Genomic DNA, 23,653 nt, shown 5'->3' with positions numbered 1-23,653 from the left:
ATTTAAAAGAATTTAATTTAAAAGTATTTTTATGACAATTATGATCTTCTGCTAGTCTGCGGCTGAGGTTACTTTTTTTTAAAAGCGCTTAAAATTTACAATAAATTTTTCTATCGTCAAGGTTGTTGTTCAGCAAGATTCCAGCAACAACTTAGGTTGTTAGCAGTCCATAAAAAATAATAGAATTGAAAAGAATTTAATTTAAAAGTATTTTCATGACAATTATGATCTTCTGCGCTAGTCTGCGGCTGTGTAACATTTTATTGAAATTCTTCAAAAATATTTGATATAATTTGTTTATTAGAATTTAATAATTATTTTCTACACATTTTTAATTAAATTTTTTGAATTTTATTATCAAAAATTAGATTGAATTTCTTTGTAGCAATCCAATTGTTTTAATAGGAGTAAAGAATTTAATGATAAAAAAATTATTTTCAAAGAATTTGTCAAAAATTACGAGTCAGAAATCATATTTAAAAAATTCAAAATGTCGGATCCAATATGGTGGACGATATTTGTGAAATGAATTTTAATTCTTATGAAATTTGTGACTGGGATTTTTAGGTTTGTCAATTACTTTATTTTCGCTAAACAAAAAATTCCTTTTTTCATTTTTCCAAATTCCAAAGTAAAAGCATCAAAACTAAAGTTTAAACAAGTTTTAAGCAATGTACTAAAAGTATTTGTTTTAATTAAAAAAATATTTGTCGCAATAAACGGCATGTATCATTGATTCAATATTTTGTTCTCAATGTATATTGAACTAATAAATACTAAATTTTTTTATTTTCAAATGTCAATTAGTTGATAAAAAAAAAAATAATGAACTGCTTTTAAATGTCAATGTTTCTTTTTTCTCCCCTCGAATTTGGTTAATCAATTATATGTATACCTTACTTTGTAAATGAGTTTTTCCCCATTAGAAAATACAAAGCAATTAATTTCCTCTTCTCACCACTGTTTACTTAATCCTAAATGAAGCTGTGAATTGAAAGGAAATGGGATAAACTTGTTAATGAGAAAGTCAGATTATATTTATAGAGAAAAATAAATGAAGCTTTATTCTTTACATTCCATACAAACGGATGGCGTAATCGATGTGAGCCATTCCGTGAATGAATTTCCTGTTTGGTTTGTGTTTTTTTTTTTTTTTTTTTTTTTGCAGGATTATCGATTCCCTTGGTTGTTGATGAAATGACGATGACATTTCTGTCATCGAATCTCCATGTCGTCTTTGTTTATTTCAAAGTGAAATAGAGGAGGTCGAATTAGTCGCGAACATTGAAGAGGTCGAAATTTTCGACTATTTTTGGGTCACGCAAGAAGTGTCGCTAATTTGTGAAGGTTGGTCATTGTTGTGGCGTCGCCCGGTTGTAATCTTAAGGCCTCTCTGTACGCTACTTCGGCTTGCTTGTATTTGCCATTAAGATGCAAAATGGCGCCAAGATTTGTGTGACTTCGCGCCTCATTCGGCCTCAGGCCCATTGCGTGTCTGTACCAAATTTCAGCCTCCTCGCGACGATCGACACGACGTAGGGCCGACGCTGCCGCAACTGCCATGTCATAGTCCGACTGTGATAACACCGCAGCTCTTAATTGCTCCTCTGCAGCCTCCGCCAAACGACCTTGTGACGTCAGGAAGAGACCTGAAAAACGAAAAAAATCGTTGAAAAAATAAAATTATCAATTATTTTTAAAAATAAATAAAATAATAGAATTTAACAATTTTTAATTCAAATTTTTTTTTCATAAAAATAAAATATGAATTGGATTTTAGTTTTAATTCTATTATAACTATAATAATCATATACTAGCAACAATTTGCGCGCGGTTAACTTTTTACTCACTCCTTTAATTAAAATTAGCAATTTTAAAAATAATAGAACGAACAAATTTTTAATTTAAATTTATTTTCATAAAAATAAAATATGAACTGGAATATAGTTTTAATATTATTATTACTGTTAATAATCATATATTCTGATACAGGGAATTTAGGGTAAAATCAGAGATTTTTATTAAAAGTAGTAGAAAAAATTTAATTTTTATAATTCATAAGAAAATTATGAATTTTTGTATCTCTTTGTTTGCCTCATAAGCTATGACATTACCACGAATTCTAAAAAAAACCCGCTGAATTTTTTCTATTTCTGACAAAAATTTCTTTTTAAATAACCTAAATCTTAAACAACTATCATAAAATAATGACTTATAAATTACTAAATGAATAATTTTACTTAAATATTTCAAAATTAATTGAATTTTAAAAGAGTTGCGTTTACAATTTTCAAAAATAAATGAATTCCAAACGGTTTGAATTTCAAATTTTCTAAAATTTCAATTTAGAATAAATTTAATAAAAAATTTTAAAGAACTTTAATTTTTGAAAAATTTTAATAATTAAAATTCTTTTGAAATTAGTTCAATTTTTTAATTCACATTTAATTAATTATTGAGAATAATGGATTTATAGAAGAATTTTAGTTAAGAACACAAAAACAAAATTGAATTTAGGTGAAGTTACAAATTATTGGAGAAATTCAATTATTTTCGAAAGTAGGTATTAAAATTCTTCTCTGAAATTCAATTATTTAAAAAAAATTTCCAAACGAAAGCAATTATTTAAAAATTTTTTTTATAAAATTCTACTCAAACATATATATAAATTATTTTCAAAATAATAAAAATTTCACAGGAATTCAATTATTTACAAATTTTTTTAAAAATTACTTCGCAACAATTCAATTATTATCATAAATAATAAAATTCTTTTTAGAAATTTAATTATTTTTATTAATGAAATAAAAATCATCGCAGAATTTCAATTATTTTCAATGCAATTGTAATCGACTTTATTCAAATTCTTTAAAAAAATTCAATTACTTAAAAAAATTTCATATAATTAGTTTATTAGAATTTAATAATTATTTTAAAAACATTTTTAATTCAATTTCTTGAATTAAATTCATTTTCAAAAATTAGAATGAAATTCTTTGTAGCAGTTCAATTATTTTTATTGTCTACTATTTTAATAAAATTTACCAAAGAATTCAATTATTTTCATAAACAACAAAATTCGTTGCAAGAATTCAATTAATTTTATAACTAATAAATTCATCGAAGGATTTAATAAATTTTTTTAAATATAATTTTAAATAAATTCCTCGAAAAATGCAATTTAATTTTTTTTTAAATTTAATTTCTTAAAAATATTGTTAAAGTTCTTTATAAAAATTCAATTATTTAAAAAAAATTTTATTTAAAAAAATTAAAATTAAAATTCTTTGAAACATTTTAGTTATTTTAAAATTTGTTGATAAAACTCTGTATAAAAATTCAATTATTTTTATAAATAATAATAAAATTCTTTTTAAAAATTTAATTATTTTCATAAATAATAAAACTCAGAGTTTAAATTATTTTTAATACAATTTCAATTGAAATCTTTGAAAAATGTAATTATTTCTAAAAATTTTATTACAATTCGTCAAAAAAATTCAATTATTTAAACATTTGTTGATAAAATTATTTATGAAAATTAAATTTTAAGAAACATTCAATTATTCAATAATTCTTTTAAAATTATTCCAATTTAAAAATTTCAATAATTCTTTTGTCATAATAATTCTTTCTTCTTTTTGAATTATTTCCTTTGTCCTTTATTTTTTAAAGATTCATATAAAAATTGCAATTACATTCTCAATTAAAATTTCTAATTGACAAATAGAATTTATAAACATTTTTTTCTTTATTTTTCAAAAACTTTGAATTTTATTAAAACAATTGTAATTAAGAAATAGAAATGATGCAAATTATTTCCTTATGAAAATTTAGAATTTTCTCCAAAAACATTGAGAAACGGGAATATGTGATTTTTTTCCCCAAAAGAAAAGAATGAGTTTCTAAACAATATTGTTATTGAAAAATAAAAATTATGCATAAAATTGGTATTTATTTCCTATTTCTTAATCATAATTTTCTAACAATTAACAATTTTTTATTTTTTATAAATAAAAAGGAGAAAAATTTGCTTAGTTTAGATAAGCCAAACGAAATTTGTTATTGAAAAAAAGCATATAATTAACAAAATGGGTATAATTTCTATTTATTATTCATAATTTTTTTTAAGTTTTCTAATTTCTAATATTATTTTATAATAAATCATGAAAAAATACTTGCATATTTTCGATTTGTCAAAAAATATTTTTTAAAGAAAAAAAAGCATAGGTACACAAAAAACTAACTTCATACTGCGGACAGAATAAATGATAGACAGAATCATCATATTATTATATATTTAATTTGATTCTCGAAATTTTCGAAAATTCACTTTCAGAGTATTAAATTAATCAATTTTTTAATTCCGAACGCAAAGCAAAATATACTATGAAGAGAAATGAAATATCTCTTGGTTGATTGAAAGACAAAAAAGCGATTCACCAGCGATATTGAATACGAATTTTGAGATGAATTGAAAGTTTATAAATACTCTCCAATATTCTTTTAGATTACATATACCACCAGGAGTATTTTCGAAAGTCTATAAAGCTAAAAGCTACCCCGATAATCACAATATGAGTTCATTCGGCTATTGAAGCGTATAATTCTGCTAAGAATTCTATTAGCCAGAGCCCATGATGTAACCTATTAGTATCCATAACCTATTAGTATCAGTAGCCTATTCTATTAATAGCCAATAGTGCCTAAAATTCATTACTGCAGAAGCTTATATTAATTGATCCCTCCCATGAGAGACAATAGAGAGTCATTACTAATATTACTATCACAGAAGACTCAATCCTAAACATTAGAAATTTACTCTTTTTTGTTCGTTTCAAACTGAAAAAAATATATCTTCATAAAAATAATGAAGTAAATTTTATAATTTAAAAAAAATTATTCTACTTTTTTCTCTCTAATAGTATAAGTGTAAAAAAATTAAAAAATCAGTATTTAATTACATCATAATCATAAAATGTAAAATGTAACGAGATAATGATTCTATATACATATAAAGCATATATATAACATGATTGGATTGAAATTTATTAGCACATTTTCTTCTGTAGAATAAAATTATTAATTAACAATATTAACGAATATTATTTGCAGAATATTAATAAATTTGATGTGATAAATCTAACAGGTTAAACTCTATTAGTAACTCATTACCTGAGTTGAATATCAAATAATGTATTTAATGAAAATACGCAAAATTTATTTTTCGAAATTATGTAATTATTTAAAGAAACAAGCGAATGGATATGTTTTATCGTTCATGGACCAGTATATTTCATTCGTGTTTACTGTTTACCTACTTATACATATATGAATGTTTAACGAAGCCGAATTGTATTGAATCGATTTTGAATGGTATGAGAGAGTATTTAAGGTATATTTGCATGTGCATGTGAAATTTCAATCCTCTCCATCTATTAGTAAACATTAATTTAATTTTTATGTCAATCGCATTATTAAGATATATTGATATATGTTACATTTGAATTAAATTTTCCTTTTTAGCATTTGAGTAATTTTATTGAGAAAATGAGAAAAAATGAGATATTTCTGAAAAATATTTAAAATTTAATTTTTCGTCATTTCGTAATTTCGTAATTTTTTAAAATTTCTATTAAAAGGAAATACTCGGTTCTTTTTCTTAATCAGTAGTTACTACGCTTTTTCAAGACATAATACTAAATTTATGATAGGATTTCTAAATCAGTAGTAAAAGAAAGTTTCCGTCAGACATAATATTATATTTTTTGTATTGATCTAAATTAAGTAGTAAAAATCAATTTTAGTCAGACTTCATATCCTCCTTTTCGTACTTTTCTAAATTAATTAGTAAAAATGAATATCAGTCAATCTTTATATCCTATTTTTCGTGTTTTTCCAAAATAAGTATAGTGAAAACAAGTTTTAGAGAAACTTAATATTCTTTTTTTGGTATTTCTCTAAATAAAGTAGTAAAAACAAGCTATGGTCAGGCATAATTTTCTATTTTTAGTATTTTTCTACATTAAGTAGTAAAAACAAGTTTTAGTGGCACATATGTCAAATCCTATTTTTCATATTTTTCCAAAATAAGTAGTAAAAACAAGACTTGGTCAGACGTAAGATTCAATTTTTCCAATTGTTCTAAAATAAGTAGTAAAAATAAATTTTAGTCAGACTTCTTATCCAACTTTTCGTACTTTTCTAAATTAAGTAGTAAAAACAAGTTTTAGTCAGACTTAATATCCTATTTTTCGTTGTTCTCTAAATTAAGTAGAAAAACAAATTTTAGTCAGACATAATTTCCTATTTTTGGTATTTCTTTCAATAAAGTAGTAAAAACAAGCTTGGATCAGACGTAATATTCTATTTTTCGTATTGTTCAAAATTAAGTAGTAAAACAAATTTTAGTCAGACATATGATTTCCTATTTTTGGTATTTCTTTCAACTAAGTAGTAAAAACAAGCTTTGGTCAGACGTCATAGTATCATATTTTTCGTATTTTACAAAATAAGTAGTAAAACCAAGTTTTAGTGAAACGTAATATCCTATTTTTCGTATTTCTCTAAATTAAGTAGTAAAAGTAAATTTTAGTCAGTGGTAATTTCCTTTTTTGGTATTTCTCTCAATTAAATAGTAAAAACAAGCTTTGGTCATACATAATATTCTATTTTTCGTACTTTTCAAAATTAAGTAGTTAAATAAATTTTAGTCAGACATATAATTTCCTATTTTTTGTATTTTTCCACATTATATAAGTAGTAAAAACATAAACAAGTTTTAGTCAGGCGTCATAATCTATTTTTGTATTTCTCTCAGTTAAGTAGTAAAAATAAGGTTTGGTCAGACATAATATTCTATTTTTCGTATTATTCTAAATCAAGTAGAAAAACGAATTTCAGTCAGATAAAATTTCTTGTATTTTGTATTTTTTTAAATTAATTAGTAAAAACAAGTTTTAGTAATACCAACGTCATGTAACGATTTTCTTATTTCATGAAAATAAATAAAAACCGCGACAATACAAAATACAAAAACAATAAAAATTATAAAACAAAGAATTTAAAATAATAAAATAAAACAATGAAATTGCACAAAATTACAAAATACTCGATTAATAAACACACAAATAATTTACAAAAAGAAATAAAATGTATATTTCCGTCAAAACTTTAATTCAAATAGGCCTGACGTCAGGGATTTATACAAGTATAGAAAATAAAATGACAAATAGACACACAAACATACGCACATCCAAATAACAATATTTAAAAAGAAATCAATCAAAATAATAAATTAATAAACAAAATAATTAAAAAGAATAATTCGCAATTCATCACACGACTAAAATCACTCTCTTTCTTTTATACCATCAGACATAGACATTTTTAAATAATAATTTAATTTTAATTATCAAAATTTATAAATTTGTGCACCTGAAATCTCCAGGGCCATTTTATTAATTACGGTCGTGCACTTACGAGTCACCCAACAGTTGGCAAAGAATACTCGTTCTGCTGAGGAAGATTTTGGTTTCCCGACCGGTTCCGACTTCCAAGTCACCATATTCGTCCAATATTATAAATAATTATCTTCATTTTATTAAATCCGTATCCAATGGTCATTAACGGCCACACTTTATATTTAACACAAAAAGAAACACATATTTTACAAAACAAAAAATAATAAACTGAATTTTTAAATAAATTTGAATTTAAGAAAAAAACTACCTTCCGTGTCCTCGGCCGGCACGTGAGAGCGTAGCCGCTGTTGATCCCGTGTCGATGAATTGCGAAAGTCAATTAATAAATTAATCAATCGCACTTTTCATCGACCCCGCGATTCAACCCGCCAAGCCCCACTCTTAGCCGAATATTGAGAACACGAAAATAATTAAATTTTGGAAATACTTTGAAGTCGGACCGGTAACATTTTCCAGGAGTCAATCTCTCATGAGATTGTATCGCTTCATTATCCCCCTTTTACTTGATTCTTTTTCAATTAATCAAGTAAAACAATTAAATCATTAACTCACACACATAAAAATTACACAAAAATCTCATGACAATTACAAAATAATTCGGAATTACATAATATCAAATTCATCATGAGGTTCATTTTAATAAATATAAATAAATTTCAACATTTTCTGTTCCTTTTTTTTTATATAGATATACCAATCGAATACTCATGTCAACTGTAAACAAACATAAATCCTTAAATATAAGATGGTAAATATTAAACATAATAAAAATCCACAAAAATAAAAAATAAACACAAATCATTCATCATTTTTTTTTTTAAACATATTAAAAATCAAATTCAAAAGTAAATATTCATAACAATAAATGTATCGATACTACTAACTCCAAAACGAAATGACAGCTGGCAGAACTGATAATTTCTTACTTGCACAAATGGCAGTGTATATTTCTCGAACAATCTTGCAATGGAACCTGCCTGAACCATATACAAAATTAATTGTCAAAATATAACTCTGAACCATAATTTGTTGCAACTTTCAGATTAGAGCACGATTTTTTTTTTTTTTAGGTAATATAATTACCATAATTATATTAAATTTAAATCCACAAATAAAATCATAAAAATTTAATTATACAAAAATACATTCATAAGAAACAACACCCTTCACTCTCCTTTAACATCCTTGTCAGGTTCTAAATCTCTTGAAGCAATCAATCGAAATTTAAAATCTTTATCAGCTGTTAAACTCGAGGCTGAATTCATGTCAAACAACATTTTTTTACACAAACAAAAATAATCAAACAATTTCTCAGTACAAAATTTTTCATTATAAAAATCACAAAATTTATCGTTTATTATATTCTTTCTTTCAGGAGAATATTCTTCCGAAGTGGAATTCAGATCATCTGTCGTCTGACCCCGAACTTCATCCCTAGAATTTTCCTGACTTTGATTAATTTGAGATTCTTCGATCTCTAAATCAATTCCACTATCGTTCATCGAATTATTACAATAATTAATATTCATTTGAAAATCAAAATCATCAATATTATATAATTTTGTGTTATTTACAAAATCTTTTTCACAAACATGCTCAGTGAGACTGATTGTCGAATCAAAATTTGTAAATTCAATCCCCCTATAAACAGCATTTTTATCGATCCCCCTTAAACTTTCTTGACTACTACCATCATTATCATTAATATTCAAATTTTTAGTTGATTGCTCCAATTTCCCAAAATCCATGCATGACAAAGGCATCAAAGGAGGTGCATAATTTAAAAAATCTTTGCATTCATTGTTTCGAGCATTTTGTTTATCTTGATAAATCAAATCTAAATTTACCAAAGACTGTAAAATTTTATCAAAATTTAAATAATCAACAGTTACCAATGCATCCTTTACGCGATTAGGCATCTGCTGAATTATTCTATAGAAAATTTCACCAATATCCATTTCCGAAAACAAATATTGTGCTTCATAGATCTGATTCATAAAATAAGACTGCAAATTTCCCCTTTTGGGAATGAAACGTCGTGAATACCATTTTAATTTAAAGTTAACTTGAATCGGAATTGAAAAGAAATAATTTAAAAATTTAATTTTAAAGTCGTTTATATCAATAAACGGAGATTGTTGTATGTGAAACCAAGTTTTCACCTTGCCGTGCAATAAATATTTCAAAATAGTTAACTGCTCATCTATAGAAATTCTATTCAAAACAAAGAATTTATCAATACGTTCAAGAAAATAATGCGGATTTTCAAATTCTCCTAAATCAAATTTTTCAAAATTAAAATTAAAAGTTTTAAATGCATCATTGAGAGTTTCGAATACTCGATTGGCACAATCTCGACAACAATCATTATTTTTATTTAATTTTCGCAAAATCATTCCAATAAATATTTCGTTGTTCACATTCATTTTCAAAATTGTCAAAATAATTTAAGTTCAGAAATCAAAAATAAAATTTGCTAATTACATTTGTCACCTTCTCTTTGTTTTACTTCTGTCTTTGTCAGCGCTATTGTTTCAAGTCTAACGATCGAAAATAATACAAATTGCTCATTCATATACACAAAAATCATACATTCATTTTACCGTTATATAATTACAGAAAATAATCATTATACAAAATTTATAAGTTTTCAAATATTTTCTAAACGTTCAAATAAACAATAAAATTTTTCAAATTTATAGAATACAATAAAAAAGTTGGGCACGCGTCTGGTCCCTGTTCGGGCGCCAAAATGTAACGATTTTCTTATTTCATGAAAATAAATAAAAACCGCGACAATACAAAATACAAAAACAATAAAAATTATAAAACAAAGAATTTAAAATAATAAAATAAAACAATGAAATTGCACAAAATTACAAAATACTCGATTAATAAACACACAAATAATTTACAAAAAGAAATAAAATGTATATTTCCGTCAAAACTTTAATTCAAATAGGCCTGACGTCAGGGATTTATACAAGTATAGAAAATAAAATGACAAATAGACACACAAACATACGCACATCCAAATAACAATATTTAAAAAGAAATCAATCAAAATAATAAATTAATAAACAAAATAATTAAAAAGAATAATTCGCAATTCATCACACGACTAAAATCACTCTCTTTCTTTTATACCATCAGACATAGACATTTTTAAATAATAATTTAATTTTAATTATCAAAATTTATAAATTTGTGCACCTGAAATCTCCAGGGCCATTTTATTAATTACGGTCGTGCACTTACGAGTCACCCAACAGTTGGCAAAGAATACTCGTTCTGCTGAGGAAGATTTTGGTTTCCCGACCGGTTCCGACTTCCAAGTCACCATATTCGTCCAATATTATAAATAATTATCTTCATTTTATTAAATCCGTATCCAATGGTCATTAACGGCCACACTTTATATTTAACACAAAAAGAAACACATATTTTACAAAACAAAAAATAATAAACTGAATTTTTAAATAAATTTGAATTTAAGAAAAAAACTACCTTCCGTGTCCTCGGCCGGCACGTGAGAGCGTAGCCGCTGTTGATCCCGTGTCGATGAATTGCGAAAGTCAATTAATAAATTAATCAATCGCACTTTTCATCGACCCCGCGATTCAACCCGCCAAGCCCCACTCTTAGCCGAATATTGAGAACACGAAAATAATTAAATTTTGGAAATACTTTGAAGTCGGACCGGTAACATTTTCCAGGAGTCAATCTCTCATGAGATTGTATCGCTTCAGTCAAAACCTATTGTTCATATTTTTCCAAAATAAGTAGTAAAAACAAGATTTGGTCAGACGTAATATTCAATTTTTCGTATTGTTCTAAAATAAATAGTAAAAATAAATTTCAGTCAGTCTTCCTATCCTACTTTTTGTACTTTTTTAAATTAAGTAGTAAAATCAAGTTTTATGTAGACTTGATATCCTATTTTTCGTATTTCTCTTAAATTAAGTAGTAAAACAAATTTTAGTCAGACATAATTTCCTATTTTTGGTAATTCTCTTAATTAAGTAGTAAAAACAAGCTTTGGTCAGGCGTCATATTTGATTCTTGGTATTTCTCTCAATTTAGTAGTTGAAACAAGTTTTAGTCAAAAATATAATTTTCTATTTTTTGTATTTTTCCACATTAGGTAAGTAGTAAAAACAAGTTTTAGTCAGACATCATATTCTATTCTTGGTATTTCTCTCAATTAAGTAGTTGAAACAAGTTTCAGTCAGGCGTAATATAATATTTTTTTATTTTTCTAAATTATGTAGTAAAAACAATTTTTAGTCACACCTAATACTCTATTTTTCAATTAAGTAGTAAAACCAAGTCATAAATAATAAGAATCATACCAGAATTTAAATTATTTCTAATACAATTTTGAATTTTAATCGGAATCCTAGAAAAATGTTATTATTTCTAAAATAATTTTATTAAAATTCGTCAAATGAATTAAATTATTTTAAAATTTGTTAACAAATATTGTTTAATTAATTGTTTATTAATTGTTTATTTAATTTTGTATTTAAATAATTGAATTAATGTAGAATTTTCTAATTATAATTGATTTAAAAATGAATTTCAGTTAAAATTTTAGATTATTATTGAATATTAAAAGCATTATAAAATTAATTTTAAGAAATAATTAAATTTTGAAAAGGTTTTATTATTTCTCTCAATTAAGTAGTAAAAAAAAGTTTTAGTCAAACATAATATCCTATTTTTCGTATTTCGATAAATTATAAGTAGTAAAAACAAGTTTTAGTCAGACGTCATATCTTATTATTCGTATGTTTCCAAAATATAAGTAGTAAAGATAAGTTTTAGTCAGACTTAATATCCTACTTTTCATATATTAACTTCAAAAAGAGTTTTTATTTAAAATTTTTTATGTGCTGGAAGAATTTTCTTCGAATTCTACACGAAAAATTAGATAACACTTATTTATTTTGTTATTAGATATAAAAAATGTGTTATTTGATGTTTTTTTATAATGACAGAAAAAAATGTATTATGAAAAAATGGAAAATATGAAAATTGAATATTAGTACCATTGCCTTGTTTTCACCAGAAGCAAAAGAGAGAGAGATAGAGAGAGAGAGAGAAAAGCGATATCGTCGGACGTTGGTTAGTAGTAGATATAACTGACAATGTCATCCAAAGTAGTAAAAGCTGTTTTCGGTCAGACCGAGAGCAGAACACGGGATTATTAATTATTAAATTAATTGCTATGCTGGAATAATAGTTTTTCAAAATTAAGTACATTTTCCACTTTACTCAGAAAATGAAAACTTTATAAAGAACATTAATATTTATTACATAAATCACAAGTTTAATTATTTAATTAATAAATATTTTCTGTACTTCAGTTATAATGTATACCAATTTAATTATCGGTATATTTAATACTTTTTTCCACCCAGATAAATTAATAGTAACAGGACCATAATTAACGAATCAATTTCAACGAATTGAGGTAAATTTAAATATATTCAGATGGATTATTTGTTAATGGCCAATATTAGCAATAATTGCAAAATTACATGGAAAAGAGATTAATAAATGAAGAGGTTAATTAGGTGAATTATAAATTAATAATTCGACTAAAATTGCTCAATGAGGTGAAAACATGTGAAAATATAATGTTATAATCCAAACGTAAATTATTTGAAATAATATATATTACATTACATTAACATGGTGTATATTCAATTACATGGGGTAAAAATTTAATTAATTTCAGAACATGACGTATATATGTTGATGTGTGCAACTGTTGTTCTTACCATAATGATAATGTACGCTTGGGTCTTCGGGAGCTAATCTCCTGGCGCGCAGAAACCACCTCTCAGCTTCCAAAACACGACTGGACTGTAAGGCAAACATCAAGCGTGATTAGATCGTTGAACAAGCCAATTGTTAACAGTGTGAGCTTAGTCAGAACAGATTTACATAAAATCACAAACAATCCTTGAAGGCCATTGTTCCTAATGGATTCTGGACGTTGAATTTATGGACAGCATTATTAGCAATTATATATTCAATGAAATTTTAATTTTTAAATATCAAAATACGTATTTTTATTGTTTTTATTTGAATTAATTATAGATTTTGATTTTTTATGTAGGTATTTATTAATTTTTAATATACGTACACAATATTATCAATCTATTGTTCTATTACTATATTATTATACTTGGTTATTTTATGACGATCATTATATTACAGCCATTGTACATTATTGTATTGTATTGTATTGTGTTGTATTGTATTCTATTGTATTGTAATGCTTAAAAAGGAAATTATTCCATGAAAGAAGGAGGAAATTGTGGTCAATATTCCAGATAGGGCAGTAAATGTAATATATAAAAGAAATGAAAAATTTTGCAAAATTTTTCAGTGACATTATCCTGAATCAATAATCGTTTTTCAATAGTATTCGGCGAATACTTGAGAAACAATAATTGATTCAGGATATTGACACTAAGGTCGGATAACCAAAAAATTAAAGGAGAAATAATTTTATTTATTTAGTATTTTGATTTTTCAGTTTTAGTCCTAGTGGTGGTTAATTAAAAATTAAAAAGCTATTAACTTAGGTATTTCTTTTTTGTTTTTCTCCTTTTTTTGAAAAGTCCCAGTTAAAAAAGTTCTATAGAATTTAATTAAAATCATTTTATATGAATTCTATAGTGAATATTCTACAGAATTTCACTAGAATGATTCTATAGAATTTCTACATGAATTCTACTAAATTTTAGTGATTTTTAATTAGAAAGAATTTAAATTCGTGAAATAATATTTTTTAACTTTATATTGTTGTGTAATTAAATTTTACATTTGATTTCTACGACAAATTTTAGGCAAAAATTGTTTATATCATTTAAATATATAAAATTCATTAAAATGAAAGTATTTAAAAATACAGACCAAAAAAAATTATATTTTGCTTAAAAGAATAAATTAAATTTTTTCATAACCATAAAACATGAAGAAATCGATCACTCCAAGTCTTCGACCCAAAGTGATCGACATCTTCATGTTTTATAATAATTAAAGATGGCAAACTGATAAAATCATTATTTTATATTATAAGAATATTGTACTTCTTTAAAATTATTTTCATCATTTCAATTCAATTATTATTTTTAAGAATTTTTCTATAAATCAATTAATTTTCAAAAAAGTTCTTCTAAAATTTTCAAAAATCATTTATTAACAATATTCAATTTTAGAAATTTCAATTATTCGTAAATTCTTCAATTAAATATATATTAAAAAATAAAAACTTCAAATAATATAAAAAAAAATTCAATTACACTTTTCCAAAAAAATTCATTTCAAAATTCAATTATTTCTAAAATTTCACGCTATATTGCTTTTAATATTCAATTATTATATCTAAAATTTAAACTGAAATTCATTTTGAAATTAATTTCTATTAGAAAATTCTACTAGAATTCAATTATTTAAATACAAAAATAAATAATTTATTGAATGTTTCTTAAAATTAAATTATTATTTTAATTGTTATTTTTAATAATTTTTAAAAAAGTTTTTTTAAAATTCTCAAATTCATTTGTTTTTAACTAAAATTCATTTTTAAATCAATTTTTATTAAAAAATTCTATTAAAATTCAATTATTTAAATACAAAAAATAATTAAAATAATAGATATATTGAAAATCATTTAACTGGGGAAAATTTTTGAAAATAATTGAATTTCTGCGAAGAATTTTATTACTTTAAAAAATAATTGTATTTTGCATAGAATTTTATTAAAATTTCTGAAAATAATTGAATTTCTGCAATAATTTGTAACTTCTCCAAAATTAAATTTGTTTTTAGTGTTAACCAAAATTTTTCTATAAATTCAATATTTTTAATAATTTTTGAAGTAGTTTTTTGAGAATTTTCAAATTCATTTGTTTTTAACTGAAATTTATTTTTAAATAAATTTTTATTAGTAAATTCAACTAGAATTCAATTATTTAAATACAAAAAATAATTTATTAAATATTTGAATGTTTCTTAAAACTTGTATTCTCATAAAGAATTTTATCAACAAATTTTTAAATAATTGAATATGTTTGACGAATTTTAATAAAATTTTTAATAATAATAATAACATTTATCGAAAAAAAAAATTTGTAAATAATGTAATTCTTGTGAAATTTTTATATTTTATGAAAATAATTAATTTCTTGCGTAGAATTTTATTAAAATTTTTAAATAATTAAATTCTTTTAGAAAATTTTATTAAAATAATAGATATATTTTAAATCATTAAATTGACGAAAATTTTTGAAAATAATTGAAATTTTGCAAAGAATTATTTATTACTTTTGAAAATGATTGACTTTCTGTAATCATTTGTAATTTCTCTAAAATTCTCAAAATTTTATAGTATAATTTACGAACTTTTCCTCCTTTTTCAATCAAATTATGGACTTTACGGATCTTTTTTTTATTAAAAACGGACTTTTACGAATTTGAAGCAAATTTACGGACCTTTACGAAATTTACGGACCTAATTCTAATCCTGTACTAACCATACACTAATATAATGTTAAAAAAAAAATTTTTCACAATATTTATATTCTTTCTAATTAAAAATCACTAAAGATTAGTAAAATTCATGTAGAAATTCTATACAATCGTTCTAGTGAAATTCTATAGAACATTTTTAGCTGGGGGTTTGTTTTCTCTCAAACAACAATTCGCCAATGACAAGATTAAATGTATTTTTTATCAAAACAAAAAAAGAAGAGAAAAGGAGAGGAGGAATTTTTTTATGCCATAGCGATGTAAAGAAAAAAAAATTCTATTTACACTAAAAAATATGAAATAGTCAGGAATTGAAAATTTCCAAAGAGCAATTTATATTTTCCCCTCGTGAAATTAAATTCTTTTTTTCGTTAAACTGAAGTAGAATTGTAATTTTAATAGAAAGAAGTAATCTCATTTTCTGCACAAGTACCATTGAAAAAAAAATCGTAGTAACTCGTTATTGTTACAAAAGCACCTAACCTTTGAGTGAGTCACGTCAGAATGTTTTCTCAGAAGCTTGAATTCCCCATTTTATTTAGAATTAAATTGCGAGACAAGAATTGACTTTAATTCTAAAAATAATCTAGCAATGAGGAAGTACATTTTTCTCTACTTTCATCGTGTGCCTTGAAAAGAAAGAGCTCTAAAGAAATTTCATTTCCTACCTGAGTAGAAGAGAATGGAGCTGCAAAGTTGTCGAAGAACCACGTTCAAGGAATGGGGGCTGAAAGAGATAAGGACTGGGATAGGTGAAAGGGGGATTTTCAAGTGTAAGAGGGTGAATTGTCGATAAGAGTGGAAAGAAAGAAAAAAAAATGAGATGAAGAGAGGGGGGGGGGTGGAAATGTTGGTCGTCTCAATGACGAATAAAGGTCATGAATTTATGTCTGGTCAAACTTACATTTCGCGCTAGCAATTTCCCATAAGTGATGTGGGCAGGCACGTGGTCTGGCTGACTGGCTAAACTTGCCTGAAACCACTTCTCAGCCTCAGCGTACTGTTGTAGTCGAGACAGCGTCTCTCCCAGTAAATTGTAAACGCTCTAAAACATAAATTTAGTTGTTGCTTTTAAGTTAATGTGTTTCAACGTGTTAACAAGCCAAACAAATGCTTCGCGGCTCTACAAGAAACAACTTTATATTTGTTAAAGGCTTTGTTGAAAATTCATCAACTAACTTCATTTTATATTATAATTGTTAATCGTTAAAAATTGAAATTTATATATTTCATAATAACAGGGTTGTTAGGGGGTCAGGATTCAAATTTGAATCAACTGTAAGTATCACAAATTTATATCCTTCGAAGCTGATTCAAAATTAACTACTAATTTCTAAATTAAATATGTTTCGAATTGTTCTCTTGAATAATCCTGATTTTGACTATTAATTCACAAATTTAGAAGTGCTTAGAAATATTCTGTCTGACTAAAGATGATTTTAATTAGTAATTTTTGAATTTACAAGTGTTTAAAAATATTTTACCTGACTAAAAATGACATTAACTATACTGATTTTAAAATTACATGTTTCAATTTTTTTTCTTCAGACTAAAACTAATTTTAACTACACATTATTCTATATAACATATATTTAAATTATAAATACAAAAAAGTTTGTCTTGCTAAAAATGACTTTGACTACTAACTTTTAAAATTCATATGATTAGAAATATTATGTCTGATTAAAACTGATTTCAACTACTTGTTTCAAAATAACATATATTTAGCATTGATCGTTAGAGTAAAAAAGTCGTCTGACTAAAAATGACTTTAACTACTGATTTTTAAAATTTATATGATTAGAAATATTTTTGTCTGTTTAAAAATTATTTAACTACTAATGTATATTTTACAAGTGCTTAAAAATATTGTGTCTGACTAAAACTGATTTTAACTCCTAATTCATAAATTTACAAGTGTTAAGAAATATTTTTTCAGATTAAAATTGATTTTAACTACTAATTTTTAAATTTACAAGTGTTTATAGTTTAGATATATTTTGTCTGACTAAAACTGATTTTAACTACTCATTTCTAAATTAAATATAATTAGATAATAAAAACGTTTGTCTGGCAAAAAATGACTTTAACTACTAATTTCTAAAATTCATATGTTTGGAAATATTTTGTTTGACTAAAACTGGTTTTAACTACTAATTTATAAATTTACAAATAGTTAGAAATATTGTGTCTAAGTAAAAATCACTTTAACTACAGATTTCAGAATTAAATTTGTTTAGAACTGTTCAACAAAGTAAAAAAAAAATTGTCTGACTAAAAATGACTATAACTACTGATTTCTAAAATTCAGATGTTTAGAAATATTATTTTTAACTGCAAATTAATAAATTTACAAATGTTACAAAATTTTTTAGCTGACTAAAAATGACTTTAACTATTAATTTCTCAAATTTGCATATTATACATTTTGTGTCTGACTAAAACTGACTGAAACTACTAATTTCTAAAATTCATATGTTTAGAAATATTTTGTCCGACTAAAACTCATTTTAATTACTATAATTAATAATTTACAGGTGTTTAGAAATATTTTGTCCGACTAAAACTGATTTTAGCTACTAATTTATAATTTTACAAGTGCTAAGAAATTTTCTTTAATAATTTTAATTACTTAAACTTCTGGTTTCTAAAATTAATATTTTAGAAATATTTCGTCTGACTCAAACTGATTGTAACTACTAATTTATAAATATACAAGTGTTCAAAAATATTTTGTCCGATTAAAAATGACTTCAACTACTGAATTATTATTCAATTTTTTTATTTGATAATCCATTTATTTATTTTTCTAATTAATTTCTAATCATAATTTTATCCTAATTTTGTAATATTTTTTCTTTCTTATATCAAAAAATTATGATTTGTAATTAATTAGAATTTAGACAATTCGCTCATAAACGAAATGAAGCGAATAAAGTACATCACATGATGGTGATGTTAAATTGTTGCTTTACAATTGCAGAATGAATAATATTATAAGTTACAATAATGAATGAATTCTAAATAGTAATAAATAACAATAATTATTAATTAATAACTTTTCCCATCAGGTGCTTATTTTAAAAAAATATTCTCTGTTCAAGTAAATAATAATTTTAATTATAGAAAAAAAATTTTAAATGTAAATAATTAATATCAATCAAAAAATAAAGATTATAAATTATCGTCTTATTTGTAGTTGAATATTCCTGTATTGAAAATAAAATGTAAAAGTAATTTTTTTTTATAGTTTTAAATATATTTTTCAATTGTAGAAGTAATTGTTGAGTGAAAAGTTCTTCTGACTAAGATTTTATTATTTTCGATCCAAAATATTCTGGTAGAAAGAATGTTTTTCTTTAGGCTTGTTTTTAGCCTCTTTTTATTCTGAGTAAAAGGAATTTTATTCCTTATTCCATAAAAATGGATAAAATTTAAAATAATACTTAAATAAATCTTCAAATTTTTTATAATGAATCCTTTAACCCTGTTGTGGTTTATTGACTAACAATTTTCTATTTCTTTTCTTCTTTCAAACAATTTCGTGAAAAAAATTCCACCTATTCCAAATACAAAAAACAGATTTTTTTTTACTCTTCAAGACCTTTAGAAAATTGTCCTAAAATTACCAGGTCAAGTTCTGGTGACTCCTATTAAGATTGAACTGTCGCAGTTGAAAGACCACTTCGGGATAAATTTTTTTCACAAACCTTATTTTTTTTTTTGTTCTCCCATGGATTTGCCACGAACGTCAAAGCCAGCAATTCTGTTGAGAATACTTGGATGGGATGTGAATCCAAGAAGCTACAGAAAGAACCAACTTAACGGGAAACAAGATAGAAACTTGTACTTTTTTCGTTTTCCGGAAATTGACTCATCTATCATTCATTGTTTATAAAGCTTTCTCCTCCATGTAACTTGTAGTTCTGAGATTCTATTTTCAATATTTTATGAAAGCTTCGAATTCAATTTCCAAGTTCTTGTAGTTTAAAATTTATATGTACTTTGTACATTGTTACGTAATTTTCGTATCGAAGTATTTCTTTCAGCTGTCAAAGTCATTTCAAAACTTTCAAGAAATTCTACATAGATACTCGTGTAGAACAATGTAAAACTCGATGGAATTTTTTTTCAAATATTTCATTATTAATTTTAAAAAATAGAAAAAGCAGGAAATAATTTATAAATTAACTTTTAATAATAATATTTTCACATAAGTGATACACGTGGGTTTTTTTTTTTTTAAAGAAAATTTGAATGTCTAAACTCATCAGTGGAACGTGACGTAGATTTAAATTTTCCGCTCTTTGAAAGATGGCGCTAACGTCAGGGGCTTCTTCAGATGCAAGTGGAAGACCATTTTCCTTGAAAACTAGCTGGAATTATTCATTCTTGAAGATTAAGCAAATCCAATATAAAGGCATATTACACCTTGAATTTATCAACCTAACTGCATTTTTTTCCTTCCCTCCTCATGAGAGAAAAAACTTTAGAAAAGAGATTCATTTTGGATTTTTTAAATTTTCATTTTATTTTATAAGAACTTGGGGGGACTAAGTCTTTCTTTTACAAAATTTTCTCTTCCCAAATGAAAAAGTTCTATAGAATTTCATTAGAATCATTCTATATATGAATTCTAGTGAATATTCTATAGAATTGTATGTTATAATTTGGAGAATTTCAAAGAAATTATAAATGATTGCAAAAATTCAATTCTTTTCAAAAGTAATAATATTCTTCGCAGACATTCAATTATGTTCAAAATTTTTTTTAAATTTTCGTCAAAATTCCAATTATCTTTATAAATAATAAAATTCTTCTCCAAAATTCAATTATTTAAAAAAATTTCAATAAAAATTCTTTGCAAAATTTCAATTATTTTCAAAAATTTTCCCTAATTTAATAATTTCCAATACAAAATTTTCCAAAAGAATTCAATTATTTAAAATTTTTTAAATAAAATTCTACGCAAACATTTAATTATTTTCATAAAATAGAAAAAATTTTACAATAATTCCAATATTTACAAATTTTTTTTATAAATTTCTTCGCAATATAGTTTAATTATTTTTATAAAAACTGAAATTATTGCAGAGATTCAATTATTTTTCTAAATAATAAAATTCTTTTTAGGAATTCAATTATTTTCATAAATAATTAAACTCATCGTAGAATTTCAATTATTTTGAATAAAATTTTTATCGAATTCCTCGATAAATGTAATTATTATTATTAAAAATTTTATTTAAATTCGCTAAACGAATATCCAATTATTTAAAAAGTTGTTGATAAAAATCTTTATAAGAATTCAATTTTTAAATTCATTCAAATATTCAATTAATTATTTTTTTTTGTGTTTAAATAATTGAATTCTAGTAGAATTTTCTAATAAAAATTGATTTTAAAATGAATTTCTATTAAAAAAACAAATGAATTTGAAAATATTCGAAATTGTTTTTTAAAAATTATTAAAAATAATGGATTTATAGAAAAATTTTAATTAACACTAAAAAAAATTTAATTTTAGAGAAGTTACAATTTTTTTGCAGAAATTCAATTGTTTTCAAGAGTAATAAAATCATTCGCAGATATTCAATTATTTTCAGAAATTTTAATAAAATTTTTCGAAAGAATTCAATGATTTTCAAAAATTGAAAAGTTCTTTGTTAAATTCAATTATTTTCAAAAGTAGTAAATATCTTTGCAGAATTGAAATTATTTTCAGAAATTTTAATAAAATTCTTTGAAAGAATTCAATTATTTTTAAAAATAGAAAATTTTTTGATAAATTCAATTATTTTAAAAGTAATAAAATTCTTAACAAAAATTTAATTATGTTCAAAATTTTCTGCAAAATTTCAATTATCTTTATAAATAATAAAATTCTTTTCCGAAATTCAATTATTTTCAAAAATTTTAATAAAATTCTTGTCAAAATTTCAATTATTTTCAAAAATTTTCCTTAATTTGATGATTTTGAAGAAATCTATTATTTTAATAAAATTTTCCAAAAGAATTCAATTATGTACAAAATTTTTAATAAAATTCTACGTAAACATTTAATTATTTTCATAAAATAATAGAAATTTCAAAGAAATTCAATTATTTAGAAATTTCTTATACTTCGCAATATAATTCAAATATTTTTTGTATTTAAATAATTGAATTCTACTAGAATTTTATAATAAAAATTTATTTAAAAATTAATTGCAGTAGAAAACAAATTAATTTGAAAATTCTTAAAAAACTGTTTGAAAAATTATTAAAAATAATGAATTTATAGAAAAATTGAATTTAACACTAAAAAAAAAATTAATTTTGGAGAAGTTACAAATTATTGCAGAAATTCAATTGTTTTTAAGAGAAATAAAATCCTTCGCAGAAATTAAATTATGTTTAAAAAATAATAAAATTCTTCTTAAGAATTCAATTATTTTCGGAAATTTTAATAAAAATCAACGAAAGAATTCAATTATTTCAAAATATTATGATATTCTAGTAGAATTTTCTAACAAAAATTGATTTAAAAATGAATTTCAGTTAAAATGTTAGGTAATAATTGAATATTAAAATCAATGTAGCCTAGATTTTTAGAAATAATTAAATTTTGAAATTAATTTAAAAAAAAAAAATTAATTAAATTTTTTTTTATATTATTTGAAGTTTTTATTTTCTAATATATATTTATTTGAAGAATTTACGAATAATTGAAGTTTGTAAAATTGAATATTGTAAGCAAATGGATTTGAAAATTGTCAAAGAACTTTTTCGAAAATTATTAAAAATAATCGATTTAAAGAACAATTTCAGTTTTAAAAAGTCGGTAATTTTTTATATTTGGTCCGTAAAGTCCGTATTTTTAAATATTTAAATATTTATTTATTTTATTTAAATTTAAATATTATTTCACTAATTTAAATTCTTTTTAATTAAAAACTACTAAAATTTAGTAGAATTTATGTAGAAATTCTATAGTATTATTTTAGTGAAATTCTGTAGAATATTCACTAGAATTCATATAAAATGATTCTAGTGAAATTCTAAAGAACTTTTTTAGCTGGGATTATTTCTTCACCATCAATAATGCGTATGCAAACTATCTTTTCAATATTTTTTTTTTTTGTTTTTCACTTTAAAAACTGTTTTACTGCGAAGAAGTCTTCACCATTAAAATAAAAATTTCCATGCTTTCCAGCCTCTTGACAAACACTTCTCATTGACATCCATTCTCGCTCCTTTAAAAAAAAAAAAATAAAAAAAAAATCCCTTGTGAATAAATGCTTTTCCAATTCTTTTCTATTCTCTTTCTTCACTGATGCATTTGTTTTTTCTATATCTTCCCTTCCATTTTGTCGCGCTCACGTTTCGCACGTTCACCTTTCCATATTTTTTTCCCCCGTTTTTACCCTCTTTTGCTTTTCGCGACTTTCCTTTTCTGTCGGTAGACTGAAGAGAATCGTAAAACTTTCAGGTTACTGTTCCCGTACGAAGTTGGTCGTTACTAAAGTTGCCGCGTGACGAGATGAGAATTTCTTTTCGATGGCCTCGAGCTTTCCTTTATACGATGTTTCCGACGCAGTCGAGATTTCCGGTGGCCATTAACGCTAAGAGGGTTGCGAAAT

At 23.8% G+C, this 23,653-nt stretch overlaps 1 protein-coding gene across 1 annotated transcript in view; it reads right to left on the bottom strand.

Annotated features, from left to right (window-relative positions):
* Positions 1–1,037: 1,037 nt before the first annotated feature.
* LOC122503425 (protein O-mannosyl-transferase TMTC2) overlaps positions 1,038–23,653 on the bottom strand; it is a 319,531-nt gene continuing 296,915 nt past the window's right edge. The window contains exons 8-10 of the mRNA XM_043613958.1: positions 16,936–17,076; positions 13,271–13,355; positions 1,038–1,649 (exon numbers count right to left, since the gene is read on the bottom strand). Of these exons, the coding sequence (XP_043469893.1) occupies positions 1,318–1,649; positions 13,271–13,355; positions 16,936–17,076 (558 nt within the window). The 3' untranslated portion in view covers positions 1,038–1,317. The remainder of the gene's footprint in view (positions 1,650–13,270; positions 13,356–16,935; positions 17,077–23,653) is intronic.

The sequence above is a fragment of the Leptopilina heterotoma genome, unplaced genomic scaffold, assembly GCF_015476425.1.
Source record: "Leptopilina heterotoma isolate Lh14 unplaced genomic scaffold, ASM1547642v1 Lhet_261, whole genome shotgun sequence".
NCBI classification, from domain to species: Eukaryota; Metazoa; Arthropoda; class Insecta; order Hymenoptera; family Figitidae; genus Leptopilina; species Leptopilina heterotoma.
The sequence above is the reverse complement of the archived record's forward strand: the minus strand, read 5'-3'. Positions and strand labels throughout refer to the sequence as shown.